The 26,077-nt window shown below is 42.0% G+C and overlaps 1 protein-coding gene across 7 annotated transcripts in view; it reads left to right on the top strand.

Annotated features, from left to right (window-relative positions):
- Window positions 1-26,077, top strand: part of CARMIL1 (capping protein regulator and myosin 1 linker 1) — a 353,818-nt gene that overhangs the window by 174,056 nt on the left and 153,685 nt on the right. For all 7 annotated transcript variants that reach the window (XM_079933710.1, XM_079933709.1, XM_079933705.1 and 4 more), the window contains 3 exons: window positions 10,780-10,877; window positions 11,214-11,284; window positions 11,534-11,607. In XM_079933710.1, coding sequence (XP_079789836.1) covers window positions 10,780-10,877; window positions 11,214-11,284; window positions 11,534-11,607 — 243 coding nt within the window. The remainder of the gene's footprint in view (window positions 1-10,779; window positions 10,878-11,213; window positions 11,285-11,533; window positions 11,608-26,077) is intronic.

The following is a 26,077-nucleotide window of genomic DNA, read 5'->3' on the forward strand; positions in this document are numbered from 1 at the left end:
TAATCCTTTGTCAGTTGCCTCATTTGCAAATGTTTTCTCCCATTCTGAGGGTTATCTTTTGGTCTTGTTTACGGTTTCCTTTGCTGTGCAAAAGCTTTTAAGTTTCATGAGGTCCCATTTGTTTATTTTTGTGTTTATTTCCATTTCTCTAGGAGGTGGGTCAGAAAGGATCTTGCTGTGATTTGTGTCATAGAGAGTTCTGCCTCTGTTATATGGCTGCTCTTTAAAGAGCTGGAGTGATGAAGGGATTTGGCAATCCTCTGACCTCCACTCCTAATACTAAAACAGAAGCCTTTTTAATGTAACCTGAGATTTACCCTAGTGTGAATTTTACTCACAGCTATTAGCAGAATGCCAGGAGCTGCATGCTTTGAAAGGAAGGCAGTGAGTGTTAATGAAGAGTGAGAGTGCTTCATTTTCCTTATTTTTTTCTGTTCAGTAAGAGGAAACTTAAAAAGCCAAAACTGAACATCAAAATTAGCCTCTTTCATTTTCCTCTCACGTTTCTGGAATACACATTAAGGATATGAGTACATTTTGTCTGTACATGTCCTCATATTTTTTTTTTTTTTTGTCAAGCATTTTAAACCAGGATTCTGTGCTTGGGTAACAGAGTTTGAACATAGGGAATGTGTAGCTTGTTGGAAAGGGGGAGATAAATTGGCTGAGGTGGAAAGGCAGAGAGATCCTTATGTCAGAAAGCTCCCTAAAATAATAGCGCATATTCAGAATACCTTCCTGATGGAAGAAGATGATACACAGATTGCAGGAAATCCCTGCTGAGGAAGCCATGAAACCTCTCATAGAGCACAGAGATGGGTAGCTCTGTGCCTTGGTTGGTGGGGGCCGGAGGGGAATTCGGGGCACTGTTGTCCTTCATGGAACGTGTCCCTACACTGCTGCTGCCTGTAAATTAGGAGGCAAAGCAGCAGGCAAACCCGGCCTTCGTGTCTTTCAAACCTTTTTGGTGAGCGGAAAGTGGCTTCTGGGGGATAGGAGCTTCCCTTCAGTCTCTTCGGCTTCAGGAGACCTGCTTGGTCCTTCTCACAGCTCTTCCCTGGTCCCTTCCCTCCCTTCACACACCACAGTGGAGGGGCTGGCCCTGTGCTTTCTGGCTGTTCAGAAAGGGCTTCCTCCTTCCTGCAGCTGAAGTCACCTTGTGCTGCTATGAGGATCCAGGTAGCTGGTTGCCGAGGGAGCTAAGTGGTCCCAGCCCCGTCCCAGCGGAGTGGAGCGGGGAGCTGGGGCTCCATCTCCATTCTGAGGTGTCTGAAAGGCCGGCTGTCTCTGGTCTCGTGTGTGTGGAGGGGACGCGAGGGCCGGGACGGGTGTTGGGATGAGGTGAGGCATGGCAGTGGGGAAGTACCCAGAGCAAAACAGCCTCAGGAATGCTTTCCATACCATCCTTAGAGCCGCCAGAGAACTGTCCGGGGTAATCAGGAGATAGCAGTAATTACACAACCCATTTTCCTGAAACTGCACTTGAGTAATGTGACTTTGGACACAGGGTTCCTTCCAGAGCGTCTTTCCTTTCATTCCAAATCAACACCGATGGAATAAGAAAATTATTAAGTACAGCCTTATTCAGCAAGGGCTTATAAGACCCTCAGAGTGATAGTTAGCATCTCTGTTTTCTTTAAAAGGCAACTTTGTCTAATGCTCTAGGGATTTGTCGTGGGGGGGAGATTATCGCTTTTATTTTTGGTTTGGATTCTCCCATTTTTTTTTCCTGGAGAAAGTTGTGTACGAAAAGTGCTTTCTCTTTTATCTTCCATTTAACTTCTTGTTAAAATGTTTAGGCAGCAAATATTAAACCACAAGTCTTAAATACGCAGCCCCATTTCTAGAGAGGCTGTTACCTCTAGAGAGGTTTCTAAATCCATGACCCTCCACCTCACCCTGATTTTCATTTCAGTCCCCCAGCTGCTTCTCAGGCATCTCCACAAGGATGTCCCCACGCACCTCACGCTTCGTATGTCCCAAACGGAACTCCTTACTGTTTCCCCTAAAACCTCCCCGTATTGGATATTCTATCTCAGTGGGTGGCTTCTTCATTTACATAGTCTCCCCAGTGAAAAGCTGAGCTGCTTTGACTTCTTGTTCCTTACTTGCCCATCTAATTAGTTGCCAAGCTCTTTTGCTTCTGTCTTAATAGCTCTTTGGTCCTTTGTCTTTCTTCTCACTTGCCCAGTGCAGCATCTTTCTAGCTAGTTTCTCTGTCTCTAGTTCTTGCCCTTCCAACTGATCTTCCGTACTGTCACCAGAATTATCTTTCCATAATTCACATAGTCTCTATTCCTTGCCTAAGTTCTTTTTTTTTTTTGCGGTACGCGGGCCTCTCACTGTTGTGGCCTCTCCCGTTGAGGAGCACAGGCTCAGCGGCCATGGCTCACGGGCCCAGCCGCTCCGCGGCATGTGGGATCCTCCCGGACCGGGGCACGAACCTGCGTCCCCTGCATCGGCAGGCGGACTCTCAACCACTGCGCCACCAGGGAAGCCCCTTGCCTAAGTTCTTTAATGGCTATCCTTCCTGATAAAATCCAAAATGTGTAGCCTGGCATAGAAAACCACTGCCGTCTTGCCCCATAGTCCAGCCTGTTGTTGAACACATCAGCCTCTTTTATATTCTCATGCCTTTTATATAGGCTTCTAATCCTGACAGACTCCCACTCCAAAAGACATAGCCCAAATATGTGAAGACTTCCTCATCAGTCAAGAGTTTATGTTTCCATAGAACGTTGTGATTACTGCCTATACTACCACATATCACATTGTGTTATAATTGTTTGTTTATACATTTATACATTCAGTGAGTATTTATTGACTTTCTACTATATGCTAGGCAGAGTGCTAAGTGTTGGGGCCCAACAGTGAATATGGTCCCTGACCACATGGAACTTACATTGGGAAGTTGCATTACTTACACCGGGAAAGAAACCCCCTAAAAAAGAAAAATGAGAAATGGTGTAAGATCAGGCTGGAAACACAGGCCCTGGTCAGTTTATATAGAGACTCCTGGTAAAGAGTTTGGAATTTAGTAGAATTCCACTAGGAAGTCAGTGTAAGATTGTAAGTAAGGAAAGACATGGTTCCTTGTATATTTTATGGAAATTATTTTTGCTTCTAGATAGAGTGGGTTGCGAAGGGGAACGAGTAGAAGTAGAAAGCTAATTTGGAAATTATCAAAGCTAATTTGAAAGCTGATAGCTAAAGGGAATGCTATTAGAGATAAAGATGAGAGCGACAGTAGATTTATTAAGATTTATTTTGGATATAAGACATGATGATGGATTCGGTAGGTAGGTGACAGCAGTGAGGAAAGGGAAGAACCAAGGATGGCTCTTAGGTTTCTGATTTAATAACTTAGTGACTGACACTACTTTTCAGTGAGGTGAAGAGGGCCTAGAGTAGGGTGGGGCAAGTTTTTTTTTGGGGAAAAATTACCAACCATTTTGTTTTACGCATGCAAAATTTGAAATCTGGGGCATCTAGGTGGGGAAATCAGATAGGCAGTTAGATACGCTTGGAGGAGAGGTCCAAGTCTGGAGATGTTGCAAATGTGAGAGTCATTAGTGTAAAGAGGGTCTTGAATTCATGACTGTTGATAAGATCACCTGGAGAGAGATGTGGACCTAGAGGAGAAAATGTCCCAACATTTAGAGGTCAAGCAAAAGAGGAAGAACCGCAAAGGGAGCTGGGTTATTACTCTAGTAGAAAGCCAGATTTTTTGGTGGATTCCAGTGGGAAAGCAGAACCTGGGAGAATTTTCTGGAGGAAGGAGTGGGTGATTGCAGAATGCTACTGGGCATTGAATAAGCCAAGGGCAGAGAGGTTTCCAGTGGACTGGCACCGTGAAGGGCACAGATGACCTTGACCAGAGCAGTTCACGTTTTCTGATTGGGAGAGGCAGACTGCCGTGGCTGTAGGATGAACTCAGATGTGAGAATGTGGATGTGGTATGTGTAGAAAACTAAGTAGAGAAGTTTAGCTATGACGGGTATGAGGAATTTCAGGGAACTTCTGTTTGGTACTCAGAATGGGAGATATTAAAGTATATGACTGTAACAAGGGGAGTGATCTAGTAGAAAGAGATTGTTGCTGGAGACATTGGTAATAAACCAGCAATATCCTTGGGAAGGTAAGAGGGGTACAAGACACATCTGACCTTCCTTCTACCCTGGACGCTGCTTGAGCAAAGGCCAAATTTTTTTCTTAATCTTAAGTCCCTAGCCCTTGGCACATAGTAGATAGTCGCCGAGGTTTTGGATGAGCACATCCATTTTGTGCTTCCTTTGTGCCTAGTACATTGTTGGGAGAGGTGCCCTGGGAGTGTATAGAGCTTACAAGATGGTAGCTCTGCCCTCAAACCATGGACTCTTGAGCTGAAAGTGATTGGGTGTAAGTGGGCGGTGAGTGAGTGGAGGCTGGCTGTGTAGAGGAGATCTACCTGGAAAGGATGGAGAGAATTTATAGGAAAGGGTAGGGAAAGGAGAGGCAGTTCAAATGAATATACCAGCATGGAAGACGGTATAGATTATAATCTAGAAAATGACTGGGCAGAGAATTTAAATAAACATACTTGACTTTCATTTTGCTTTCTTACCCAACATGCACAGTTAGCTTGTCCAAATAAACTCTTAATATTTTGTGACTTGCATGTTCTGCCTTTACTCATGAAGTTCCTTAGATTGTATTACATGAAGTTGGCCCGGAAAATGTATAATTCTATTGGTGTTGGTTATTGTGACTAGAGAGAGTGGAAGGAGAAGGTAATCATACCCTTTCTTCTACGTTCCTAGTAGTCAACGCTGTCAGGAAGGGAAGTAGATCCTTTACGTAAACAATATAGAACACGCAAAAGAAAACAGGTCCCCGGTAACGTCATACGACCTGCTCATAGTAAGTCGGAGAATATGATACTGTATTTGGAATTCTCAAGCCTTGTTTGAGTCATTTGTCCCATCAAATGTATTACCTGAGCCCGTCGTGGGGCCCTTGGGTCCTTAGCCCTCACCTCCTTCCTTACCCAGGTAGAGCCTGATCATCGGGGAAAAGGTACCAGAAACTGGGTGAATCAGGAGGACAAACACAGCCAGGGCCTCAGTTAACAGAATACTTTCTTGAATAACCTAAGGTTGGCTGTATATATTATAAATGAAATGATAACCTGCCAGGACCTGAATTTCTGGTTTTAAATATAATTTTGAAATAACATCCATGATCAAAATCAAATATATAAAAATAGTACATATCGCTATAAAATATAACCAATCCCCTTGACTACAGTCAAGAGAATGCTGGTAGGAAAAAAAAATGAAGAATTTTAATTAAAATTAAGTTTTTACACCTAGAATCTTCACCTCCCTGCTACAGGTATGTGTTAGGATGTTTCTCTCTCCCTCTTTCCCTCTCTTCCCTCACAGAGTGCCGTTTCCCTGCCGCCCCCGCCCCATTAAATAAGGAAAGTTTATTTTAAAATATAGAGAAAATGTAAAGATTCAAGAAGAAAATTTAAATTTAAAAATCAGATCACCGGGCTTCCCTGGTGGCGCAGTGGTTGAGAGTCCGCCTGCCGATGCAGGGGACATGGGTTCGTGCCCCGGTCCGGGAAGATCCCACATGCCGCGGAGCGGCTAGGCCCATAAGCCATGGCCGCTGAGCCAGCACGTCCGGAGCCTGTGCTCTGCAACGAGAGAGGCCACGACAGTGAGAGGCCCACATAACGCAAAAAAAAAAAAAAAAAAAAAATCAGATCACCATTTGCATTGTTTTGTCAACGTTCTCATCTTTGCTGTGTGATAGTCACTATCACTGGAGGCCTCATCTCTAAGGCAGTGATATTGGGAGGAAACTAGGGAAATATTTGTAGCCTAAGTGTTGTTTAATCTGTTTCACAGAGATGTCTGTAATGGCAGTTCCCTTCAGGAAGCTGTTTTGTGTTACGGCCTTTTGCTTTTCTAATACCAAGAACCCTGGCTGTTCTCCAAAACCAAGCTAGATTTTTTTTTATATTAAATTAAATCATTAGGGCGAGTTAGAACTAATGTAGAAAATGTTTACTAGAGAACATAGATGAGTGAAATGTTTCCTGCCATCTAAGAGTTTCTTGTCTAAAGGTAGTGTAGGAAAGTTCCACAGATAATGTCATGAAGAGAGGGAAATATCCTCAGATTTCAGAGAAGGGAATGTTCCATGTAACTTGGGATATCAAGAAAATAATATTTGATTTGTGTCTGTTTTCCTCTTTGTTTTGAGAGGTGGGCTTTTGTTGGGGGTGAGCTCCAGGGAGAGTTCTGTGGGGGAAATGGCAGAGGTTGGAGGCTGGAGGCAGAGGCGAGGGCAGGTGCAGCTGTAACTTAACTTGCCTTAGGAGGACAGCAGGCAGCCTAAAGCAGTTAGAATTGGGAGCCTGCAGATATCACTGTGAGACAAAGGTAAGGCACACCTGGAGAGGCCCTGAATAAAAGCCTCTGGGATAGGCAGTAGGGAGCTAGTGAAGGCTTTTGAACTTTAGAATGAAATGACAGCTACACTTAAGGGAGAATCAGTCTTGTAGCACTGATTTATGAACCTGGGGGAAGAGAGCCTCCAGGTGGAACTAGAAGGTGTCAGATTGTCTGGTTACTTTAGGGGGCGAGACTCTTGGCAAGTTAATGCACTTCTCAGTGCCTCAGTGTCCTCCTCTGTAAAATGGGAATAATGATACTCATGCAGTTTTGTGAGGATTAAATTAACTCGTGCTGACTGCTTAACAAGTGCTCCACAAGTCTTAAGCTGTATAGCCCGTTGCTGTTCTTACCCAGAGGCCCTGGAATGAAAGCCTCCACTGTTGGAAAGGAAATGGGTGACATCCGTAGGGGATTTATTTGATGTTTATGATTTATTATTATTATATGTTTCTATGTAAGTTGGTTGCATTTCTCTAATTTGATTCTTTGTTGTTAAATGTGGCTCATAATACCTTTTTAGGTGACAGAACAGTAACCTTCTAACATGATTTTCTTCTAGGCTTTCATCATATTGGATTATTCTTTCACGTATGTGACAATTTGAAAGTTGGCTGGGTATTAGTGTCGGTATGTTAGGACAGTGCGTCTTTACTACGATGATAAAAATGGAATTGCAAATCCCTTTTCAAGTCGAAAGCCGGTTAAGTATGAAAAGGTGAGGTTATTATAAGTGAAGAGAAGTGGGAAAATAGAAGTTTATGGTTAAACAACAGAAAGGTGCTTTACAGGCTGTGGCAGTTTCTATATTTCTCTAAAGCAGTAGGTAGCACTGTGTGGTGTGGTTTACGTCAGTAAAACGTGTCCTCTTCTGGCGACAACTGCCGTATGGTATAGGATGAGCACTGGAATTGAATTTTTGATAAACCAATTAATTTACCTGGATTAAAATAATTTGCAGATTTTTTTCCCACGTCAACAATTTAAGCATGAGATTTGCATAGAGAGCGGGCATGCTTGTCACCGAGTTCACTGTTCTTACCACATACAACTATTTTCTGAGTCTTGTGTAAATTAAATGCACGTAATGGAAATGTAGTTGGTTCAGCTGTATAGTGCCGCCTGTTAGTGAGAGGCAGGATGTACGTATCTGTTCGCTAGGATTTTGGTTTACCTCTTAGGGCACTTATTCTGACAGCAACTCCTTTGTCTGTCTGTGTCTGACACACACGCGCTCTTTGTGTGTGTGTGTGTGTGTGAGCAGGTGCCCTGTGGCGCATACACAGATGGCTCTTTGCTGTTATTTAGCTACAGGCGGAACTCATGTGGGGTAGATTTTTCTTTTCCTCATTGTCTCTGTCTAGTGTTAGAAAACATAAGAAACGGTTGCCGCCTTCTGGAAGTTTAGTTCTTATGACTTTACCTCTTATGTAAATAAATGCACTTGTTTCATGATACTCCTTTAGTTCCTGATACCTAATTTTTTTTTCCTTCCTGAAAAAAGAAAGATGAAAACTGTTACAGAAGGGGAGCTACTTGGAGAAGCTCAGACTGATACTTTTGAAGGGTGGTTTGAAGTTTAGGGAAAATGCCAGGTGTAACCACCTCACAGCAGGGCCCTGTTCACGTGGATGTCTACACTGGCTGCTTCCCTCTCCAGATGATTTCCTCCTACTTCTGAGTGTGACTGTCCAGTGCTGTTTTTGGAGTAAAATTAGGCTCTGGTTTCTGCACCTGCCATAAAGATTAGTTTATTCCTCCCTATAATCCTAGACAGCCACCTTCCTATTCTTAATCCTACCAGCTTCCTGCCTTATTTTCTGTCTGTTTTGGACTAGCTCAACTTCATCCTGTGTGTTATTGAAACAACATGCCCTACAGTTCAGCTGAAATAAAGCAAGAATTTTAGCAGAGAAATGTGATCTCAGATGAAGTCAGACATAAATCCAGCTTGGTGTGTCCAAGGTTTAGTTAATTCATCTGTGGAAATGCATCTGCTTCCAACCACTCTGCTCCTTCTTTACATAATATCCGGCTTCGCTGTCTTGTAGCCAGAAAATAATGCCACCGAGATACCAGAATGATGGTATTGAACTGCGATGAACCATTCCGAATTGCGGGATTCTGTAATATCACTTTCATGATGAACATCTTCTTTAACCCACAGTTGTCCCCAAATTAAGCACTTTTAGAATAATGAGAGTTAATCATATGTGTGTTCAGGTAAAACAGAAAAATCATGTTGCATTTGTAGATGTCATGCATTTACACAAGAATTTGAAGGGATCACTGATAATTGACATCAATTGGTAATACCTGCTTATGCTTCGGTCATAAAAATTATAAAGAAGTAGGAGTATTTTTCAATGCTAGCGGAATGCTTGTATTTAAATGCTTGGGTATGTATTTGAAGTTTTTTCTAGGAGTAGAACAGGCCAGCCAGGCAACTTGTCAGCAGGCTCTGGCACATTTTATCTGGAATATTCATCCAATCAGAAAGTGGAAATAATTGGGACCATTCTCTTCCAGTACAATACAAGGTGATGGAAATTCATGAGGATAAGCATTATACACATAGCCAAAGTGCTTTAAATCATTAAAGAAAGATTAAAATGATGTTCAGTGTGACTTACTATGTTTATTTCACCACGTTGCACCCAGGGCCTGTCATGGTCCTGGGTGATTTCGACCGGCCAGCAGCCTTCCTCACAGCCTGTGACCCCTCCACCCCGCTTTACCCTTGATGGTCACACCCTACACCTTGTCATCTCCTGGAACGGCTTCTCCTGGGGTGAAATCATCATTTAGTCATCTCTCTCGGACCACAGCCTCTGGTCTTTCACTTTCTCTCCCTTGGCGGTACCCATACTTGGACTTCTGGGGGGCCTCCAGGCCATGGATCCCTTGGCTTTCCCCTTGTTTCCATCTCCTTCCTGCCTTCCCTTCCTTTCCTGACCGCCAAGCCCCATGGTGTCCATCACTTCAGTGGGGCCCTGTCAGTATCCCCCACTCCTTCTGTCCCCACTGTTTTTCTGGCTCGCCTGCCTGGAAAGCCTGCATCCGTGCAGCAAGCCAACTGCCCTTTCTCCACACACATTTGGGCTGCTGGGAGCTGTAGGAGAAGATCACACAGCTGTTCAGCTTGGTACCACCAACAATTCATGACGTTCACTCTCACTGGGCTCTTAACGGCCCCGGAAGTTCTTTTTAATTTCTCAAGCTATTTTATCTCTTTATTTCCCAAGTTTGCCCCAGGCTTATCCCCCACCCCTGTAGCAGTTTGTTTGCAGTGCTGTCTGATCATCTTATACTCCCTGTGTAGCCTTTCTGTGGCTCCTCATTGCCCTGAGAATAAAATCCCAACCCCTTCCTTTGACCTCTGAGGCTCACTGTGACCTGGTTCCCACTTAGCTCCTAGATTCCTGTTTTCCCCTCCCTATCACACGTTATTTGCTAACTGATTTGAACTGTGTTCAGTCTCTGGAAAGCACAGGCTCCCTAGGAGTTGTAGTCCAGGGGAAGAGATAGTAAAAGGAACAGCTCTTCCAATATGAAATGCCCAGTTTCTTGATGGACATTTGTACTATTTGTACTATGGAAGGACAGAAGAGGAGGTTTGTACTTTAATTCCTTGAAAATTAGTAATTTATATTTAGTGTACACATAATCTAATAAATTATTATTAGATAAATTAGATAATTTATTGAGTGGAACACACCATTTTCTAACTATTCTAATAAAATCTAATGTTGTGAAAGAACTAAACATGGAGAATATTTATGTTGTGAGATACCTTTAGCTTACAAATGGGCGTTAAATAAAGGGCTTTATTATTAAGTTCCTATAGCTCTCCAGCTCCTAGTACTCAAAAAATGGAATTATATTTACCAAAATTGAAGTGATACCCATCTTTTTTTTTTTTTTTTTTTTTTTTTGGCTGCGTCGGGTCTTAGTTGCGGCACGTGGGATCTTTGCTGAGGCATGCGGGATCTTTTGTTGCAGTGCCTGGGCTTCTCTCTAGTTGTGGTGTGCGGGTTCCAGAGCACATGGGCTCTGTAGTTTGCAGCACGCGGGCTCTCTAGTTGAGGTGTGTGAGCTCAGTAGTTGCGGCGCGCAGGCTTAGTTGCCCCGCGGCATGTGGGATCTTAGTTCCCTGACCAGGGATGGAAGCCGCATCCCCTGCACTGGAAGACGGATTCTTTACCACTGGACCACCAGGGAAGTCCCGAAACCCATGTTTGTTTAAAAAAAAAAATGGTGTATCACAAATTTCTGAGTGCATTTCAGAAAACTTGATTTTTGAAATGTATCGTTGTTTTTGTTGATCTTACAGGAGAATCATGAAAAAAGTCTGCATGGAGCCATCTGAGCGACTGGCCAGTCTCCAGGCTCTGTGGGACAGCCAGACTGTGGCCGAGCAGGGCCCCTGTGGTGAGCATGCATTTTAAAACCGAAAAATAAATGGCTGGATGGCCGCCGTTTTGCCAGGAAGCTAAGTCTATTCCTAGTGTGCTACCGTAAAGGTACAATTACTTTTAAGGTGTAATTAGCACCGCACAGACTGTAGATTGGTGGACAAGCATCCTATATTTAAGCTATATTGCATCCTGCTATGCACTTACTGTAGAACAGGGGGGAGAATCTTTGCTGTTTTCCCAAAAGGAGAGAATAATCAGCACTGTCAACATCGGCCATATTTAAGCTTTTAAATTTTAACTTAAAAAACATTTAGTCGAAAACCTGTCACATTTCTATTGTATAATTCAGGTGGATTTTCTCAGATGTATGCCTGTGTGTGTGACTGGCTTGGATTTTCATACAGGGAAGAAGTACAATGGGTAAGTGTATCTGTACGCATGCACACACACACTTTCTCACACACACACCTGGAGAATATTCCAGTATTTGACTGGCTTATTTTGCTCTGTCTCTCTTTTTCCCCCCACCATTCATTGCTTGCTTAACATCTTCCTTCCTCAGATTACATAAAAATCTGCCTGTGTCATTGTCTGATTCTCTTTGCATCTCTCTTGCTTCCCTGATCCTCTACGGGGACTGTTTATATGACTGAATTATGTTTCAAATAGGATGTGGATACAATTTATCTGACACAAGACACCAGGGAATTGAATTTACAAGACTTCAGTCATCTTGACCACAGGTAAGCTTCTTTCTTTCCTTTCTTTCACTTCTGATTTTGCTTTCAGAGCTGCCCTTGTCTGTCGGTACTTATAAGTGTACATTATCTCCAGAGAATCCTTTTTTTATAAGGGGAATCAGGAGAGCCTAAGAATCTCTAGATTTTGCCTTTTAAGTAAGAGTTTCCAGTGTGTTTATCACTACGACTGGTTTGGGATGGGGGTGCATGAGTGTACCTCAAGTCCGGGATTTACACTTATAAACTGTGGAAACAATTTAATTCTTAGATTCTTATGCCAGCCCACAAATCTATTTAATCTACCCTGTATATAAAATACAGTACTATTTTGCCTAATTGCCATTTAGAACATTTTTCTATAAGGGAACTTTATGCTAAAATCCTAACAAATGACTTTTCAATTCCTTTATTGGGACTGGCTAGGGTTTATGTGCATATATTGGTGGAAATCAGTTTGCCAATATCTACCTTATGATAGTGGTAATAAAACACTGAAGCCTGTTACAAGTTATGTGAGAGACTTGTAGGTTTTAAGATGTCGACTTTACTATATGTAGGGCTGTGGCTTGTGTGATCAGGCCCCGGAGAAGAAACTTCATTCCGTTCCCCTTCTCTCTGTAAGAGCAGACCTAGCAAAGTGATTCTGATACCTGACAAAGCTGAGCCTTGCAACCCCCCTCTCACCCCACCCCCCTGCCCCTGGCAAGTCTCTGTGGTCATCTATCCCGGCCTATCTCCTTAACCCTGGAGATGCTGCTACTTATTTTAGGTGGGCAGATATGATAGCTCCATCGCAATGAATCCCAGCTTGAGAAATCTTTTCTCTCTGTTTGCAGTGCAGAGAGAGAAATCTGAGATTCCAGGTGTACCTTTCATGCCATTTGGACGATTGGAATTGTAGAGAGGATGGTTGCCTCTTTCTACCACCAGCATCTTGCCCCCAAAATACCATTTCAAATTATTTTTCCACTTACCTGGCAGGGAGTCCAAAATTGTAGCAGAGTCCCCAGAGAGTTCTGGCCACTGAATTGAACAAAGAAAAAGTGTGCTGGATGGATATGGCCTTTGTGCACAGCCTGGGTCTGCGGTGGATGGTGAAGCAGGCTCAGCTGTGTCTGTAGATGTGGCTAAAGCCTAAAGCCCCCAGTTCTCAAGCTCAGATTTGATTCCTTTTTGTGGAACAGGGAGTTTTGTCTTGCTTAGAGCCGTTCTCCCTCTTCCTATATTTGAGGGAATGTCATACTCCCGTTTAGGGAAGATGTTTCCTGTGTAGATCATGAAAAAGTGCACTGAGAAACATAAAGGGAAGATATTTTATTTTGTAAATATTTTTCAATAAAAACAAAATTGTGTGTAGAATAAGATAAGAGTAGGTAGGCCTACAGTATCCAGTCTCAATGTTTTGGGTCCCAGAATCTCTTTATAGTCTTAAAAATGGTTGCATTGTTCATGTGGGTTTTATCTTATGGTATTTATCATATCGGAAATTAAAACCAAAAAAAGTTTATTAAGTCCTTTAAAAATAATGTTAGTAAACCTATAACATGCTAATATAGATACCTTTTTTTTTTTTTTTTTTTTTTTTTTGTGGTACGCGGGCCTCTCACTGCTGTGGCCTCTCCCGTTGCGGAGCACAGGCTCCGGACGCGCAGACTCAGCGGCCATGGCTCACGGGCCCAGCTGCTCTGCGGCATGTGGGATCCTCCCAGACTGGGGCACGAACCTGAGTCCCCTGCATCGGCAGGCGGACTGTCAACCACTGCGCCACCAGGGAAGCCCTATATACCATTTTTATAAAAAATAACTATTTTCCAAAACAAAAATCAGTCAGCAAGAAAAGTGGCATCAGTTTACGTTTTTGGCAGATCACTTTGTTTTTTCTTTTATTTTTTTTAACAACTTTGTAATTGCTTTAAAATGGTGTGTCAGTTTCTGCTTTATAACAAAGTGAATCAGTTATATGTATACATATGTCCCCATATCTCTTCCCTCTTGCGTCTCCCTCCCTCCCACCCTCCCTATCCCACCCCTCTAGGTGGTCACAAAGCACCGAGCTGATCTCCCTGTGCTATGCGGCTGCTTCCCACTAGCTAGCTATTTTGGTAGTGTATATATGTCCATGCCACTCTCTCACTTTGTCCCAGCTTACCCTTCCTCCTCCCCATATCCTCAAGTCCACTCTCTAGTAGGTCTGCATCTTTATTCCCAACTTGCCACTAGGTTCTTCTGACCATTTTCTTTTTCCTTTTTTTTTTTTTTTTTTTAGATTCCATATATATGTGTTAGCACACGGTATTTGTTTTTCTCTTTCTGACTTACTTCACTCTGTATGACAGTCTCTAGGTTCATCCACCTCACTACAAATAACTCAGTTTCATTCCTTTTTATGGCTGGGTAATATTCCATTGTATATATGTGCCACATCTTCTTTATCCATTCATCTGTTGATGGACACTTAGGTTGCTTCCATGTCCTGGCTATTGTAAATAGAGCTGTAATGAACATTTTGGTACATGACTCTTTTTGAACGATGGTTTTCTCAGGGTATATGCCCAATAGTGGGATTGCTGGGTCATATGGTAGTTCTATTTGTAGTTTTTTAAGGAACCTCCATACTCTTCTCCGTAGTGGCTGTACCAATTCACATTCCCACCAGCAGTGCAAGAGTGTTTGCTTTTCTCCACACCCTCTCCAGCATTTATTGTTTCTAGATTTTTTGATGATGGCCATTCTGACCGGTGTGAGATGATATCTCATTGTAGTTTTGATTTGCATTTTTCTAATGATTAATGATGTTGAGCATTCTTTCATGTGTTTGTTGGCAGTCTGTATATCTTCTTTGGAGAAATGTCTATTTAGGTCATCTGCCCATTTTTGGATTGGGTTGTTTGTTTTTTTGTTATTGAGCTGCGTGAGCTGCTTGTAAATTTTGGAGATTAATCCTTTGTCAGTTGCTTCATTTGCAAATGTTTTCTCCCATTCTGAGGGTTGTCTTTTAATATTGTTTATGGTTTCCTTTGCTGTGCAAAAGCTTTTAAGTTTTATAGGTCCCATTTGTTTATTTTTGTTTTTATTTACGTTTCTCTAGGGGGTGGGTCAAAAAGGATCTTGCTGTGATTTATGTCACAGTGTTCTGCCTGTTGTTTTCCTCTAAGAGTTTGATAGTGTCTGGCCTTACATTTAGGTCTTTAATGCATTTTGAGTTTATTTTTGTGTATGGTATTAGGGAGTGTTCTAATTTCATTCTTTTACATGTAGCTGTCCAGTTTTCCCAGCACCACTTATTGAAGAGACTGTCTTTTCTCCACTGTATATTCTTGCCTCCTTTATCAAAGATAAGGTGACCATATGTTTGTGGGTTTATCTCTGGGCTTTCTATCCTGTTCCATTGATCTATCTTTCGTTTTTGTGCCAGTACCATATTGTCTTGATTACTGTTGCTTTGTAGTGTAGTCTGAAGTCAGGGAGTCTGATTCCTCCAGCTCCGTTTTTCTTTCTCAAGATTGCTTTGGCTATTCGGGTCATTTGTGTTTCCATGCAAACTGAAATTTTTTGTTCTAGTTCTGTGAAAAATGCCATTGGTAGTTTGATAGGGATTGCATTGAATCTGTAGATTGCTTTGGGTAGTATAGTCATTTTCACAATGCTGATTCTTCCAGTCCAAGAACATGGTATATTTCTCCATCTATTTTTATCATCTTTAATTTCTTTCATCAGTGTCTTACAGTTTTCTGCATACAGGTCTTTTGTCTCCTTAGGTAGGTTTATTCCTAGATATTTTATTCTTTTTGTTGCAATGGTAAATGGGAGTGTTTTCTTACTTTCACTTTCAGATTTTTCATCATTAGTGTATAGGAATGCAAGAGATTACTGTGCATTAATTTTGTATCCTGCTACTTTACCAAATTCATTGATTAGCTCTAGTAGTTTTCTGGTAGCATCTTTAGAATTCTCTATGGATAGTATCATGTCATCTGCAGACAGTGACAGCTTTACTTCTTCTTTTCCAATTTGGATTCCTTTTCTTTCTCTTCTCTGATTCCTGTGGCTAAAACTTCCAAAACTCTGTTGAATAATAGTGGTGAGAATGGGCAACCTTGTCTTCTTCCTGATCTTAGTGGAAATGGTTTCAGTTTTTCACCACTGAGGACGATGTTGGCTGTGGGTTTGTCATATATGACCTTTATTATGTTGAGGAAAGTTCCCTCTATGCCTACTTTCTGGAGGGTTTTTATCATAAATGGGTGTTGAGTTTTGTCGAAAGCTTTCTCTGTATCTATTGAGATCATATGGTTTTTCTCCTTCAATTTGTTAATATTGTGTATCACGTTGATTGATTTGTGTATATTGAAGAATCCTTGCATTCCTGGGATAAACCCAACTTGATCATGGTGTATGATCCTTTGAATGTGCTGTTGGATTCTCTTTGCTAGTATTTTGTTGAAGATTTTTGCATCTATGTTCATCAGTGATATTGGCCTGTAGTTTTCTTTCTTTGTGACATCTTTGTCTGGTTTTGGTATCAGAGTGATGGTGGCCTCGTAGAATGAGTTTGGGAGTGTTCCTTCTTCTGCTATATTTTGGAAGAGTTTGAGAAGGATACGTATTAGCTCTTCTCTGAATGTTTGGTAGAATTTGCCTGTGAAGCCATCTGGTCCTGGGCTTTTGTTTGTTGGAAGATTTTTAATCACATTTTCAATTTCAGTGTTTGTGATTGGTCTGTTCATATTTTCTGTTTCTTTCTGGTTCAGTCTCGGAAGGTTGTGCATTTCTAAGAATTTGTCCATTTCTTCCCGGTTGTCCATTTTATTGGCATAGAGTTGCTTGTAGTAATGTCTCATGACCTTTTGTATTTCTGCAGTGTCAGTTGTTACTTCTCCTTTTTCATTTCTAATTCTGTTGATTTGAGTCTTCTCCCTTTTTTTCTTGATCAGTCTGGCTAATGGCTTATCAATTTTATCTTCTCAAAGAACCAGCTTTTAGTTTTATTGATCTTTGCTATCATTTCCTTCATTTCTTTTTCATTTATTTCTGATCTGATCTTTATGATTTCTTTCCTACTGCTAACTTTGGGGTTTTTTGGTTCTTCTTTCTCTAATTGCTTTAGGTGTAAGATTATGTTGTTTATTTGAGATGTTTCTTGTTTCTTAAGGTAGGCTTGTATAGCTATAAACTTCCCTCTTAGAACTGCTTTTGCTGCATCCCATAGGTTTTGGGTAGTTGTGTTTTCATTGTCATTTGTTTCTAGGTATTTTTTGATTTCTTCAGTGATCTCTTGGTTATGAAGTAGTATGTTGTTTATCCTCCATGTTTTTGTATTTCTTACAGATTTTTTCCTGTAATTGATATCTAGTCTCATAGCGCTGTGGTCAGAAAAGATACTTGATACGATTTCAATTTTCTTAAATTTACCAAGGCTTGATTTGTGACCCAAGGTATGATCTATCCTGGAGAATATTCCATGAGCACTTGAGAAGAATGTGTATTCTGTTGTTTTTGGATGGAATGTCCTATAAATATCAATTAAGTCCATCTTGTTTAATGTATCATTTAAAGCTCGTGTTTCGTTATTTATTTTCATTTTGCATGCTCTGTCCATTGGTGAAAGTGGGGTGTTAAATTTCCCTACTATGATTGTGTTACTGTCGATTTACCCTTTTATGGCTGTTAGTATTTGCCTTATGTATTGAGGTGCTCCTATGTTGGGTGCATAAATATTTACAATTGTTATATCTTCTTCTTGGATTGATCCCTTGATCATTATGTAGTGTCCTTCTTTGTCTCTTGTAATAGTCTTTGTTTTAAAGTCTATTTTGTCTGATATGAGAATTGCTACTCCAGCTTTCTTTTGATTTCCATTGGCATGGAATATCTTTTTCCATCCCCTCACTTTCAGTCTGTATGTGTCCCTGGGTCTGAACTGGGTCTCTTGTAGACAGCATATATACAGCTCTTGTTTTTGTATCCATTCAGCCAGTCTGTTTGTTTTGGTTGGAGCATTTAATCCATTTCAGGTAATTATTGATATGTATGTTCCTATTACCATTTTCTTAATTGTTTTGGGTTTATTATTGTAGGTCTTTTCCTTCTCTTGTGTTTTCTGCCTAGAGAAGTTCCTTTAGCATTTGTTATAAAGCTGGTTTGGTGGTGCTGAATTCTGTTAGCTTTTGCTTGTCTGTTAAGCTTTTAATTTCTCTGTCAAATCTGAATGAGATCCTTGCTGGGTAGAGTAATCTTGGTTGTAGGTTTTTCTCTTTCATCACGTTAAATATGTCCTGCCACTCCCTTCTGGCTTGCAGAGTTTCTGCTGAAAGATCAGCTGTTAACCTTATGGGGATTCCCTTATGTGTTACTTGTTCTTTTTCCCTTGCTGCTTTTAATATGTTTTCTTTGTATTTAATTTTTGACAGTTTGATTAATATGTGTCTTGGCGTGTTTCTCCTTGGATTTATCTTGTATGGGAATCTCTGTGCTTCCTGGACTTGATTAACTATTTTCTTTCCCATATTAGGGAAGTCTTCAACTATGATCTCTTCAAATATTTTCTCAGTCCCTTTCTTTTTCTCTTCTTCTTCTGGGACCCCTATAATTCTAATGTTGGTGCATTTAATGTTGTCCCAGAGGACTCTGAGACTGTCCTCTATTCTTTCCATCCTTTTTTCTTAATCTGCTCTGCAGTAGTTATTTCCACTATTTTATCTTCCAGGTCACTTATCCGTTCTTCTGCCTCAGTTATTCTGCTATTGATCCTTTCTAGAGAATTTTAAATTTCATTTATTGTGTTGTTCATCATTGTTTGCTTGCTCTTTAGTTCTTCTAGGTCCTTGTTAAACGTTTCTTGTATTTTCTCCATTCTATTTCCGAGATTTTGGAGCATCTTTATTATCATTAGTCTGAATTCTTTTTCAGGTAGACCGCCTATTTCCTCTTCATTTGTTAGGTCTGGTGGGGTTTTGCCTTGCTTCTTCAACTGCTGTGTGTTTCTCTGTCTTCTCATTTTGCGTAACTTACTGTGTTTGGGGTCTCTTTTCGCAGGCTGTAGGTTTGTAGTTTCTGTTGTTTTTGGTGTCTGTCTCCAGTGGCTAAGGTTGGTTCAGTGGGTTGTGTAGGCTTCCTCGTGGAGGGTACTAGTGCCTGTGTTCTGGTGGATGAGGCTGGATCTTGTCTTTCTGGTGGGCAGGTCCATGCCTGGTGGTGTGTTTTGGGATGTCTGTGGCCTTATTATGATTTTGGGCAGCCTCTCTGCTAATAGATGGGGTTGTGTTCCTGTCTTGCTAGTTGTTTGGCATAGCGTGTCCTGCACTGTAGCTTGCTGGTCGTTGAGTGGAGCTGGGTCTTGATGTTGAGATGGAGATCTCTGGGAGTTTTTCGCCATTTGATATTATGTGGAGCTGGGAGGTCTCTTGTGGACCAGTGTCCTGAACTTGGCTCTCCCACCTCAGTGGCACAGCACTGATGCCTGGCTGGAGCACCAAGAGCCTGTCCTCCACACGGCTGAGAATAAAAGGGAAAAAAGAAAGAAAGAAGATAAAGTAAAATAAAGTTATTAAAATAAAAAATAATTATTAAGAAAGAAAATTTTTAAGTAAGAAAAAAAAAAACAAAAACGGACAGACAGAACCCTAGGACAAATGGTAAAAGCAAAGCTATACAGACAAAATCTCACACAGAAGCATACACATACACACTCACAAAAAGAGAAAAAAGGGGGAAAAAAATATATCGTTACTCCCAAAGTCCACCTCCTCAATTTGGGATCATTCGTTGTCTATTCAGGTATTCCACAGATGGCAGGGTACATCAAGTTGATTGTGGAGTTTTAATCCTCTGCTCCTGAGGCTGCTGGGGAAATTTCCCTTTCTCTTCTTTGTTCGCACAGCTCCCGGGGCTCAGCTTTGGATTTGGCCCCGCCTGTGCGTGTAGATCGCCTGAGGGCGTCTGTTCTTCGCTCAGACAGGACCAGGTTAAAGGAGCAGCTGACTGGGGGTCTCTGGCTCACTCAGGCCGGGGAGGGAGGGAGGGGCACGGAGTGCTGGGCGAGCCTGCGGCGGCAGAGGCCAGCGGGACGTTCCACCAACCTGAGGCGCGCCGTGTGTTCTCCTGGGGAGGTTGTGCCTGGATCCCGGGACCCTGGCAGTGGCGGGCTGCACAGGCTGCCCGGAAGCGGGGTGTGGATAGTGACCTGTGCTCGCACACAGGCTTCTTGCTGACGGCAGCAGCAGCCTTAGCGTCTCATGCCCGTCTCTGGATCCGCGCTTTTAGCCGCGGCTCGCGCCCGTCTTTGGAGCTCCTTTAAGCAGCGCTCTGAATCCCCTCTCCTTGCGCACCAGGAAACAAAGAGGGAAGAAAAAATCTCTTGCCTCTTCGGCAGGTCCAGACTTTTACCCGGACACTCTCCTGGCTAGCCGTGGTGCACCAACCCCCTGCAGGCTGTGTTCACGCCGCCAACCCCAGTCCTCTCCCTGCGCTCCAACTGAAGCCGGAGCCTCAGCTCCCAGCCCCCGCCCGCCCCGGCGGGTGAGCAGACAAGCCTCTCGGGCTGGTGAGTGCCGGTCGGCACCGATCCTCTGTGCGGGAATCTCTCCCCGCTTTGCCCTCCGCACCCCTGTTGCTGCGCTCTCCTTCGCGGCTCCAAAGCTTTTCCCCTCCGCCACCCGCAGTCTCCACCCCCGAAGGGGCTTCCTAGTGTGTGGAAACCTTTCCTCCTTCCCAGCTCTCTCCCACTGCTGCAGGTCCCGTCCCTATTCTTTGTCGCTGTTTTTTCTTTTGCCCTACCTAGGTACGTGGGGAGTTTCTTGACTTTTGGGAGGTCTGAGGTCTTCTGCCAGCGTTCAGTATGTGTTCTGTAGGAGTTTTTCCACATGTAGATGTATTTCTGATGTATTTGTGGGGAGGAAGGTGATCTCCGTGACTTATTCTTCCGCCATCTTGAAGCTCCACCAGTCTGGCAGATCACTTTGATTTCTTTTTTCTTTTCTTTTTAAAAAAATATTTATTTATTTATTTATTTATGCAGCACCGGATCTTAGTTGCTGTGTGTGGGATCTTAAGTTGCGGCATGTGGGATCTTTAGTTGTGGCATGCAAACTCCTAACTGCGGCATGTGGGGTCTAGTTCCCTGACCAGGGATCGAACCCGGGCCCCTGCATTGGGAACGCAGAGTCTTAGCCACTGGACCACCAGGGAAGTCCCATCAAGGACATTCTTAAATGAAATGGATGTTTTTTTGTGTGGTGGTATAGAATACAGTGGTGACTGGCACAGTTTGGTGCTACTGCCTTGGTTTGTGCTAAGACACCAACAGTTTTTGCCACCATGGCTTTTGCACCATCCGTGTAATGTCAACATGATATAAAGGACAAATTTGTTTTAGTATTAGTATAAAAACTGTTTTGAACTTGTGAACCTCTAAGTGAGTCTCAGGGTCCCGCAGGGGTCCATGGACCATACTTGGAGAACAGCTGGTCTGCAGGAGTGAAGACATGTAGGGCAGCCTGAGGTGTTTCTCCAGCTTTCCTTCGTATACTCGTCATGATTTTTACACTGTTAATAGATTATGCGTGGCATCAGTGCTAAACTTTCCAGTTAATCCCCTGTGCTTAATTTGTTGATTAAACTATATCTAGAGAAGCTCCTAAGTACAGTTACTTGAACTATGTAGAGTACTATGTAAAATCGGGAAACTCTGTCCAAACTTAGAATTTTCCCATGAGTAGATTTTTCCTAATTTCTCAGCTGGAGAATTTTTATTTCATCAGTGAACACCACATTAATGGGGTGGACTATCATCATCTGCTTTTCTTACTTCATTAAGGGCTAGAAGGACTTTTCCATTCCTGAGACTCTAGATCAGAAGTTGGAAATATTTTCTGTAAAGGGCCAGATAGTAAATATCTCAGGCTTTATGAGACAGTCACTGTTACAGTTATGCATCACTGCTGCTATAGCTTGTAAGCAATTCTAGACAGTATGTAACTGAGTGAGTGTGACTGTGTTTCAGTGAAACTTTATTTGCAAAAATATGTGTTGTGGGGACTTCCATGGTGGTCCACTGGTAAAGAAGCTGCCTTCAAATGCAGGGGACACGGGTTCGATCCCTAGTCAGGGAACTAAGATCCCACATGCCACAGGGCAACTAAGCCTGTGCACCGCAAGTACAGAGTCCGCAGGCGCCTCAACTAGAGAGGAAGCCGGCCGGCGTGCCGTGACAAAGAGCCTGAGCGCTTCAACAAAGATCCCACGTGCCACTACTAAGAGACCCAATGCAGCCAAAAATAAATAAATAAATTCTTAAAAAGAATGGTTAAAAAAATATATATATGTTGTGGGCTGTAGCTTGCTGACTCTTGATATAGATCAGTGGCTTCTTATGTAGGATGTATGTAACCAAAGGAGCTACAAAAAACATTAGAACCTCTATTTATTTTTATTGTTGACTCCCTTTAAGATTTCTATCTTGGTTTTATAATATATAATGACAATGATATATTTCGTATATAATAACTGAATGTTAAAAAATTAGAGTATTTTTTTCTAAAAAATTAGAAAACTTTTTTACTGTAGTGGGCTTGATTAATAAGAATGGGGACCACTGCTCTAGATGTCCTCTCTCCTGCTAATGCCTAAGTAGTTGTCTTTTTTCAGATATCTGTCTTAATCACCCAGATCTTTAAAGTTTATCTCCTCTTCTTGAGGAGTTAATTTTTTCCCATGGTTCTTACTGTTAAAATTAAAGCCAGCTTCTGTGTAAGGAGGCTACCCCCAGTCCTGTTAGATGGCCTGTATTAATAGTATTTTTCTAATCAAGTTGCAACAAATTATATTGGCAGAACATTTCTCTATATTAGAATGAGCGCGCTTACCCATGAAGGAACAGTCTGTACTTAAATGGCACAGGCGTTTGGAAGGATTCATAATGGCACAATCTGAGTGTTATGGGGGTCATTTGAGAGGTTTTACAACACGCTGTGTTTGTATTTTTCTCATTTGGGTATGAGTTAGGGAGAAGAGAACGGAGGAATTAGAGGTGCAAGAGGAGAGATTAAATGGGCCGTGCGTTGAGCTGGAGTTTGTTAGAAAATAGGGGCAGTAGTTCTCATATGTACTGATGACTTTTCCCACTGTGGCAGTTGGCTCCCATGTATCTCTATTTGATCATAATTCAGATACAAATAAGCAACTTTGTTTACAATTAAAATGAGATTCTGCATGCATTTATATGTTGATGTCCCTGAACCTGATCCTTTCAGCAGACTTCCTTCTAGAAAGCTGTACACATTTCATATAGTCAGTCTGAAAGCTCTCCCGATTGTCCATCATTCAAAGCTTTATTTTTCATTCCATTTTTTCTCCCCATTGCATTTAGTCATGAGAGGTAGATGCCTTAAGGGTCCTTGAAATCATTAGTGCTCCCAGGATGGAAGTTCCATGGGGACTGGGCTCTCTCTGTCTTGTTCACATTGTATGACCTGATACTCTGCAGTCAAACCAGTGGCTCAGAGTGAAGGTTTTTCAAGGGAAACTGAACTGCTCTAGGATAGCAGAGCGGAATCCTGGGAGGCTGAGCGGATTAATTTTTGACACATTTTTGACCAGAGATATATTACGGCCAGAGGTGTTGGTTTCTGCAGAAATCCTCCGGTCAATAATGTGTTAAGAGCCTATCAGATTACTCAGTTACTTTCTTCCCCATACTCAAGTTGGCAAGTATTGCTGTAACGGCACCCAGTTTTGCTCTGCGTTACCTCCTCCAATCCAGGGCTAAATCCTGTCTGGATTCCTATGCAAGTCCATCTGTTTCTTTCAGTTCACTCGCCCAGTACATTGTCTTTTTGCACCCAGGGGTTTGTAACTACCGTTTTCTAGGACCAGCTCAGATACAAAGTGGGAGATCTGGGTCGTGTGTGTGGTACTGATGTTAATGTTGCAGGTCTAGTAACAGGGAGGACCACACATGGCTGTGGCAGCTTCATCATCTGGAGCGCAGGGATGGAAGAAACAGTGATCTCTGTGTGACCCCATCATCCCACATAGGAGACGGATTTAGAAGAAGGTGCAGATCTAGGGACAGGGCAGTGCCCTTGTCATTGTTCTCATCACAGAGACCTTACTAATGTCCTCACCCTCTGATTTGCCTGGGATCTGCTCTTCTTCAGAGACATGCCCAGTGGTATAATACATGTTATATCACATGACCTATAGAGCCTCATGTACTGAGAAATAGAGAAGTGTATACATTGTATTGAGGCTTCTTAGGAGTCATCCAGCATGCTAGTCTCTCTTCACTGTAGACCAGCCTCTCTGTTCCTATATATTCTGCTACCTCACTAGACCGCTTAGGGTCTGCCCAGGAGCTTCAAGGTAGATTTATAAGCGACTTGAATGCTGTAACTGATTAATGAATTAATTGATTCTAACTAACGAACTATGGCTCTATCAGAATTAAATGTAGGGCCAGGTACCCCATTGTTGCTGAATAAGCATTCAGGTATGAGGGTGACAGCGGTCATCCTGGATCCATCCAGTTCGTCTCTGGAGGAGAATAGGAATTAGGAAGTACTTGGAAAAATGCCCATTCAGTTATTATTTATAGCTTCCAAAATTTTATTTAAGTGTATTCTTAAAATTGATTCTAGTTTAGGTATCAGTGGGCCGAAAAGATGGCACAGGTTGAAGAAGGCTTTGTTATACATTTCTCATGGGATCTCTCAATGGCCTGTGAGCTGACATGTTAAAAATGTAATGACACTGTAATTTGGAGTGGCAGGGAACGATGAGGTTAGAGGTGGTGGTGCCGAGGAGAAGAGAATATATAGCTTTAACTATATCGATTTTTCTTGTTCCCTGAAAATTTTTAAGAGGAGCTAATCTTCTCCCTCCTCTGAAGCCTCCGCGACATGCATCATCGAGCTTAAACTTGGCTCATGAGAGCGCAGCCAGCAGTTCATCCCCTTCAGACTCATGTTTTTGTGTTGTCACATTTCATACTCATCAAGGTGACATTCATGTGCCTGATGCTTTCAGGGAAGAGTTTGGAGTGTGGGTTAATGTTTGTCAAGGTTGTCCTGAAGATGCTGGTGTACTTCTTTCCCAATCTAAGCTCCTTCTCTTTATTCCTGCTCTCATTTAAAAAGGAAGAAATGCTGTTTGGAGTGTGGAATCAGAAGCATTAGCTTCTATTTCCATTCCTAAATTTCTGTAAATAATTCTGTAAAACAATGGTCTCCAGCCCGGATCAGATGGACTGTATGGTGAACACAGTAAATGATGAGATATTGAGGAATTTGGAGAAAAGAGTAGAACTTGTTTTATGCTTATTTTCTTCTTATCCATTTTATGTGTGTGTGAGTATGCATTTTTTTTTTTTTTTTTACTGAGCCCAATATATTAATATAATAGCACATGTATATAATTTGTAGATTAACACACAGATTTGGGGGAGATGTGTGCTCAAAATACGTTTCAGTTAGGAGTGAACGATCAAAAAATTTAGAGAATACCCCTTTAGGCCTCTGGCATGTCCTCATCTGGGAAGTGTTTCAGGTTGTCATATCGTCAGAGTTGGTGAGTGGTCCAGCTCATTTATATAGACGTATGCATTTATATGTTGATGTCCCTGAACATCAACATACATCTGTGTAAATTAGCATATCAGGCAGGATTGGTATCCATGACATTTAAAAAATTTTAAAGCTCTCCCACTCCCATTTTCAAGCTAGAGGTAAAGGAGAAAAGTCTAAATTATCCCCAGAAAGGCTATCAAATGACTATGTCAGGAACAGACTGCTGTGGTTCTGAGTTTTAGCAGCCTTTCTGCTACAGAACATATTTCATTGTGTGCACACAGAAAGCGGCAGAGTGGCAAAACTCTGTATTCTTGCGTGAAACGCTTCCTTCGAGCCTTTAAATGTAAGATTTATTGGGGGGAACTCTTCAATGCTGTGGAATGTGAGCACACTCAGATAATCACAATGTTGTTCATTGGATTATTACTCTGTACCTTTGTGCTTTTCCTGCATTGTAGATTATGGGGCCTGCTAGACATCCTTCCAATCTGTCAGTCATTTTTGTTCGTTAACACTGTCCTGGAGTATTTCACACTATTTGAAAGTCACAGTGTTTTTACAGTTTCAGGGAGGAGGCGGGGGGGGGGGCGGCGAAGGAGTAAGGAGGGAAATTTGGCCCAAAAATAATAACTGGAAAAATTGAATTCTTACAAAGTCATCTAGATCACAAAGATCAGGTGAGAAATTCTAATTCAATAGATTATCTAGAATCTCGAGTGGCAAAGAATTTGGCAAGTGATTTAGACTCCAGATTGCTTGCCAACTTCTTTGTTTTTGCATTTTAACTTCTTTTAATAGCCCCCAAATATTAGTTTATTTTTGATGTCCAAAGGAATAAGAGGACAATCGTTGTTTAAGAAATCACCTCAGAATACCTCTTAGCGTTGGCTTTCAAATTAGAAACTAAG

The sequence above is a fragment of the Stenella coeruleoalba genome, assembly GCF_951394435.1.
Source record: "Stenella coeruleoalba genome assembly, chromosome: 10".
Taxonomy (NCBI): domain Eukaryota; kingdom Metazoa; phylum Chordata; class Mammalia; order Artiodactyla; family Delphinidae; genus Stenella; species Stenella coeruleoalba.